Here is a 7645-nt window from a genome sequence, read left to right on the forward strand (position 1 = left end):
TTTTTTTTATTTTAAATAGGAAAAATATGATCAGTAGAAAGAGTTACTGTAATGTTAAAGGGAAATTATTTGAAGAGGATTCACGGGGTTGGTCTAGTCTGATGGATCTTTTCTTCTTGAAAGTCTAGAATTCCATTACTTACTGTCATAAAAGGAGCTATATCTGAGGTGCAGCTCATTTTCCCCCACCCCAAAGAATTTAAAGATACTTTTTAAATTACAGTAATTTGACTTCCTCATTTTCTTTCCCCATTTTAGAGAGGAGAGATTGAATTTGAAGTAGTTTATGTGGCTCCTGAGGTGGATTCTGATGATGAAAATGTAGAGTATGAAGATGAGAGTGGACATCGTTACCGTTTGTACCTTGATGAGTTAGAGGGAGGTGGTAATCCTGGTGCTAGTTGCAAAGACACAAGTGGGGAAATCAAAGTGTTACAAGGTAAAAAAATCACTCTAAAATGTATTATTAATAAATTTTTTAAATATAAAACTATCAGATGTTCTCCACTAACACTGTTTTAATGATAGGGAAGCCAAAAGAATGATTAACTTTCCCTTGCTTAAAATTTTATTGTATACCGGTAGCTATGTGAAAATTGTATTTATATATAAGGTTTTCTAGATTCATCTTGAACTGTTAAGAAAAATACATTACTAGTTACTGGACTATAAATGATCCTTGAAGAATAAATAAAATTTAAGTTTTTTAGATTCTAAAACAAAGATCAACATGACTTCTAGAATAAATATATCTTAATGTAGTCTCTTTGTCTTAATACCAGTTCTTCTCTCATAATACAATATTATATACTTAAGTATGAATAATGAAAAATAGAGTTATTTTTTATTAAAATGTGTTATTTATGTTAACATTTATTGGGTTTATTGTTATTTTTAGCAAAGTAATAAATATTTTGAAAATTTCTCAGTTTTAATTGCTAATATGGTAAACATCAGTAATGATAATCCACATAAAAAAGCTCTTTGGAGTTCTTAATACTTATTAAGAATGTAAAGGCATCCTACCCCCAAGACTATTGCCCTAAGACAGTCTTCTAACTTGAAACTATAGACATTCCCGGAGGCCACCTTTCAACCAAATAATAGACGGGATATATTTTAAACATTAACATTCGTAAAGAATGTGCTCCTTAGAACAGTCGACTATACAAGACCAAAAGGGTGACATTTGCCCAAAACCAAGGATGAGAAGATATGGAGGGACAGGGAAACCAGACTAATGGAAACACGGTATCCATGGAGGAAATGGGGAGAGTGCTAACACATTGCGGAGATTGCAACCAAGGTCATGAAACAATTTGTGTAAGAATCATTGACTGGAAAATTAATTTGCTATGTAAACTTCCACCTAAAGCACAGTAAAATGTTATATAACAGAATGTAAAGGCGTCCTGAAACCAAAAATTTTGAGAACTTACGACATAAAGAGTTTTATGGTGAATTGATGAACTGCTGCCCTTTTGGTAAACTTATGCATTGTGAATTATCTACACAAAGACTGTAGTAGCAATTATTGTTCACTCCATGCATCTTGAACAAAACTACTGCAGCAGTATGTTAAAAGCTTACATTGTTGGTCTCTTCTTATGGTTTCACTTTCTTTCAATCTTTCTACTATTTTCTACCAGGATTGGAAGGCTTGTCCTTTCCTTTTTTGCAGTTGAGGCTACAAGTTTTTCTCTGTCACCTGTACAAGTTGCAGACTACTTAAGAGTGACTCAAATAACCAAAAATGTATGCTCCTTTGATACATCACTGTTAACTGACTTATATAAAGTACGTTCATTAGTTATTGCTTAGCACATATCCATACTTCATAGCTCACTAAATAGGTGACACAGCCAACTCTTATTTATTTGCAAGCCTGTTACCTATTCTGTACAGTTGGCTCAAACATAGCAACAGTTGTGAGGATAACACTGGTAACACTTCGTTCTGTTATACATAAGGTTGCTATGAGTCAGAACCAACTCGAAGGCACCTAACAACAACAGATTATCCAAAATAAGGTTTCAATTTTAGCTAGATGTTATCTTGCCAACAAACTAAATTTTTAGTGATCAATCAGTAGGTACCCCAGTGAACTGAAGGTAAATAAGTCTGAATGCAAATACGTCAAAGAAAAATAGAATTCACAGTTCAATAGAAATTTGTGTATGTAGAATTAATGGATTTTACAATTGTATGTATCAGTTCTAAGTCTCATAGAATACTTGGTAGGACATTTTATACAATATTTAGGTAAGTACAGTGGATAGTATTTAAAAAAAAAAATTGTACTATGTTTGATAGCTGATATAAGGAGGAAGAGTTCCCTTGTCAGAAATTGCTAAACTGACTAACGTCAAAAAAACAAACCTGTTGCCATCAAGTTGACTCACAGCAACCCTATACTAGTGCCTGATTATTTTGCCTCGTATTAGTATTATTAATTACAGTGGCCATTCCTTTGTTTCTCGTTCAATAAAATTGTAAGACTAAGTCTTTATTTATTTATTTTCCTTTTACTAGAAAGTATCTGCTTTTATTTATTTTTTTCTTTCAGGATTTAATAAGAAGGCAGTAACTGATGCACATGAAAATGGAGACCTGGGAACTTCAAGCGAAACTCCCCTAGATGACAGCGATTCTAAATTAGATGATCTGCACAGTCTGTATCATAAAAATTCTTATTAAATTGACTGTATCTCCAAACAAGATTGTTAATCAGACTGTTCTGAATTGGGGGCACTAGGGGAGATGGTGGCAAAGACTATACAAGCTCAAGGGAGGCTGTTTGTTGCCTAAAAGAAAGCTGGTACCTCAGGGCTTCATGGGAACAATTAATTCTAAATGCATAAAACCCCGTTTTCTGTAGTATACCATAATCAACTATTGCATGTAAAGCAATTTTGATTTTCCTAAAATTGTAAGCACCAAAGCATGTGTTTCCCAAAAGGATATTACTAGGTTCTTAAGTACCCAATGAAGCACTGCTGTTTTATTTGGTTCCTTTTCCATTGAGTAGAAGGACACTGTAAACTGAAATTTTATAAGAAATAACCTTTAAATACAAGAGAGTAAATGAGATCATATGATATATTACAGAACGTTAAATGTGATGTTTCAGAGGGCAGAAATTGACTCAGTGTGAATTGCAGAAAATATAGGTTTGACTTAATTTTTTTTAACTGAAATAACTTTTTTTTTTTTAATTTACCGTGCATCCTGATATCTAAATCAATTCTTTACGGTCGTTTATTGTAATGAGTTTTCCTTTCAGCTGTATTCACTGCAGTACAAATAGTTTTCTTTAAGCAATCCTATATCAATCAATGCTGCACTAGAAATAGTTTCTGAAAAGTTCTTTTACATTTTAGATCTTTTTTAAAAGAAATGCAGGCGAGTGTGAAATATCTGTCCTCAATTATGTTGATCTGTATACATGGTACTAGAGCATTACACTATTAATATTTAGTCTCAGATGCCTATTTTCTGGGATCCGCGAAAGAAAGTTTTGTACGTTTTGGGTTGTTCGTAAAGTTTGTCTTGTGTTTATCTTGTTGGCACTTAAAGATAAATTTTCCTGGCAAGGAAATCTCAGATTTATTACTACGTCCCAAATACACTGTATTCAACAGCAGTTTTCTCTTAAAGTAACTGATTTGTCAATTATTTAAAAAGCTGGGGGCAAAAGTGGGCAGGATGAGGTGAGGAAATTTTGATAAAGTAATTGTTTTGGTTGGCTTTTCATGTCATTATATAGTTGACTAAAGCACCCTTCATATGCAAACTCTCCGAATTTGCTAGTTTTCCTATCCCAGGATTAAGCATGGAGTGCTTGCTCTCTTATTTACTGTTCTGCAGGCCACTGTACCCTGCTGGGCAAAGTCACAGTGTTGCATTTAAAGAGGTGATAGTTTTGCCAGTATCACTGTTTTAAAGGATATACATTTAAGGGATTTTAAGTGGGAAAAAGCCTAAAAGACTTTTAGAGCATTATCAGTATCTTCCATTTCTAATATTCAGATGTTATGTGATATAAAACACATTTTCTTGTCTTTCCCAGATGCACTATATATTTGTTCATAGATAAATCTATAAAATGTATATACTTTATTTGGTGATTTAGCTATTTATAAATTTTATGTTTTAACTATTGCTCATCTGTGGTTTGTTTTGAGTGGTTTTATCTGTATATCACCATGTTAATTTGTAATAGAAGTACACTTCATAGTGTATATTGTTACTGATATTAAAATACTTTGTAGCATAATGCCTCTAAGCAAAAGCTAGTATTTAATTGTACAGCTGAATATCAAGTCACATGTTATTGTTTGCTCTGACAGGCTAGGCCTCTTAAAAGAAGAAAAAAATTGTCCTCATGCATTCTCCCTACCCCTACACATACTGCCATGCATGATCTTCACATTGGATATTAGTGTATTCATTTACAGAAAAAATTTCTGTTGTGGCAGATCTGAAAGCTTTTTTTGCTGTGATGTGAATCCATGGTATTCTTAAGTTCAAAAAACATAGCCTGGGATGGGATGACCATCACATTTTTTTCCAGAGAATATTCTTTATGAACTATGACTGAAACCTTAGGAAATAAAACCATATAATGAGTCTATGAAGAGTTTTTTTGGAGGCTTGAATTGACGTTTTTGTGAGAATGCTGTGTAATTTGAAAGATGGTATGAAATGCTTGTGATACAAATTTCTTTCAGGGGCTGATAAACAGAATGAAAAATTTTCCAAGTCGCTTAAAATCCCACAGGTCAGATCCCTTTTCATTCCTGCTTCTCCTGGGCTTGTCAGCCTATATTGGAGCACTGTTGGTCAGGTACTGCTGTGAGCTTTCTGTCAGATGTTTTAGAAAGTACCTGGTTAAAAGTTCATTTTAGAATGTATGGCCTTTCGGGGATGAACTAACTGTTGTAGACTTTTTCCCCAGAGGATGGGTTAAGAAGTTTTTATATTTCACACATGTAAGAAAGAAACTTAAATATAACACTCAGGCTTCTAGAACAAAACCAAACAGGTAAGGAGAAAACTATTACAAAGCCATTACAATTAAAAAAGAAAAGAAAAGAAAAATACACACATGCACACACACAAACAGAATAGTTGAGAAAAAATTTTCAATAGAATGTAAGAGTTGCAGGTATGTGTGTATATATTTACACCTTGACCTCTAAAGTTTTCTTCTACAGTATCTCTGTTATGAATTTGATGAAAAAGTGTTATTTGGGTTATGGGAATATTGTTAAAGTAGATTTAAGAGAGATGAAAATTTTGTGACTCTTGGTAATTATAACTGAAGAGTTGTCAAAAGTTGCCACAGCTTATCCTTGGTGCTGTTTTTTTTCCCAACCACAGTGGACTTTTTTTGTTTTGTTTTGTTTTTATATTTAGAAACAAAAAGGTATATTGACTCATGTATTTGAACATTATTTGACATCCTTTTTTATTATGTAGTTGACTATTCTACCTGTCTAGTCTTCCACTTAGGGTTGGCCTCAAATCTATAGGACTTATGACAAATGTATATCTGCTTAGGTTGAGTTTAATATTTTTTTATTAACCTGTAAATAAAGATTGCATCTTCTACATTAAAATGATACTGATCTCATTTTTAAAAAAATAAACATTTTATGTTTCTTTCACATTGAATACTTTGGTTTATTATTTCTTTCTAATAGCTTCTCATATTTATACCAACATGCATAAAGTCCATGCAAAGGTTGAGCGCAGTTACTATGGTAGATGTGTGTGTGTGTGTAGGAATTAACTGTTTGATATTAGGAACTGTTTAATGTTAGTTAAAGACATGTTGGTTGGAAGGAACTGCCAGAGCAGCTATGGGACCAATTTTCTGTTGAATCTTAGCAGATGGAGAAAACCCTAGTCATCTTGCCTTCATTCTGTGTTGTTGACAACCGATGGTCTCTAAAGATAACATTGATAAATAGCAAACCAATCCTAGATACTGTCTAAGGGAGGATATCCTTCCATTTTACATCTAAGCATGTATAATTTAGAAGCTCCCAAATTATGCTTAAAATTAATTTTTAGAACTATTTGATTAATCCATTTTTTAAGTTTCTTTGCCTCAGGAAGTTTTACCTGTGGTCATAAATAGTTAACCTAAGAACGTGTGGGAATGCCTTTTCTTTGCAATCAGGAAGATAAACTTACAAAATGGTACTTTAAGAATTAATACAAATTGCATTAAAGGAAATTACTTAAATTATGAACATTTAGAAATACTTAATTTTTGTCATTAAATAACCTTGTGTTAGTGCTAATACTTATATGCTTATTGTGTGTTGGTTTAAACTTCCAATTCACCAAGTCATTTGGAAAAAAATTCTTTCCCCACGATTTATCTGCATAGGATATTGTTGAATTTATGATTTAAAAAAATACTTGCATATTCTTTGTTAATCAGTGTTTTATTTTAGAGGATTTTATAATGGTAACTTACGAATTGCCGTGTGCTCTTGGTGCTAAATGTTTGATAATAAAGTAATAAATCTTTTTCAGGTGTATTTTGAAAGCCATAATCACTGCTGCGGCAGCCATGAGACTGCATCTCTCAGATCTCCCACTGCAGGGAGCGTCGTTGATTGCAGGTTCCAGCTGCTGAGCTCTGAAATCCATCACTGCGTTCATACCGAGGCTACACTTCCCACAGGCTGCTCTCAGCCAGTGACTGATCATGACAGGGATATAATGACTTCTCAACTTTGACTCAAGGAGTCCTTGACGGCCTTGCCAAACTCTTAGGATTGCATTGTAGTCTAAGATGCTTCCACCCAACTTTCCTTCCTCTTTTTATTCACTCGGGTCAGACTTGCATCGTGGTCTCATTGCCTCCCAGCCTTCTGCCAACCCTAACTCCTTCCCTATTTCTCCTGACCAGCATTGCCCCTAATAAATCTGTTGTACAGCTAATCCTATTGTAGTCTTGGAGTCTGCTTCTTGGAGGACCCGGACTAACACAAATGGACCAGGAGAGGGATCTGAAGAAACACATGGTAAAATGGGAATTGGGAACTGGCTCATCTCTCACTCACAGGGTGAAAAGGACAGCTACATGGAGTACATATAGTCCTTAGTACAAGGTATGGCTCATTTGCTAAATATTTCACAGGTGGTGTGTGTGATGGATTGAATTCTGTCCTCCCAAAATAGGTGTTGTAAATCCTAAACCCCTAGACCTATGGATGTAAACCCATTTGGGAATAGGACTTTGTTAATGTTAATGAGGTCATATCAGTGTAGGGTAAGCCAGCCACCTTCGATACAGAAAAAGAACAGATACTATGCACAAGGAAGCAAGCACAAATGGAAGGGAAGATACATGGTGCATGAAGATCACCAAGGAACTGAGGAAAAGATGCTGAAAAGAGACAAGGACCTTACTCCAGAGCTGACAGAGAAAGCCTTTCCCTAGAGCCAGTGCCCTGAATTCAGGCTTCTAGCCTCTGAAACTGAGAAAATAAATTCATGGTTGTTAAAGCCACCTACTTGTGGCATTTCTGTTACAACACTAAGAAACTAAGATAGTGTGCCTGAAACTGTACCTTAGAAAGGCCTGCTTGCAAGGTTGGCTCTTGGTTGGCACCTGGCAGCTTGC

The 7645-nt window shown here is 34.5% G+C and overlaps 1 protein-coding gene across 6 annotated transcripts in view; it reads left to right on the forward strand.

Annotated features, from left to right (window-relative positions):
• The window catches only part of GOPC (golgi associated PDZ and coiled-coil motif containing), a 51694-nt gene extending 44276 nt beyond the window's left edge, over window positions 1-7418 (forward strand). For 3 of the 6 annotated variants that reach the window (XM_012557384.2, XM_004382745.3, XM_004382744.2), the window contains 2 exons: window positions 259-439; window positions 2567-5669. In XM_012557384.2, coding sequence (XP_012412838.1) covers window positions 259-439; window positions 2567-2697 — 312 coding nt within the window. In that variant the 3' untranslated portion in view covers window positions 2698-5669. The other 3 variants (XM_023737194.1, XM_023737191.1, XM_023737193.1) reach the window with 3 other exon arrangements.
• The last annotated feature ends 227 nt before the right edge of the window (window positions 7419-7645 follow it).

Source organism: Trichechus manatus, unplaced genomic scaffold, assembly GCF_000243295.1.
Source record: "Trichechus manatus latirostris isolate Lorelei unplaced genomic scaffold, TriManLat1.0 scaffold00098, whole genome shotgun sequence".
Classification (NCBI taxonomy): Eukaryota; Metazoa; Chordata; class Mammalia; order Sirenia; family Trichechidae; genus Trichechus; species Trichechus manatus.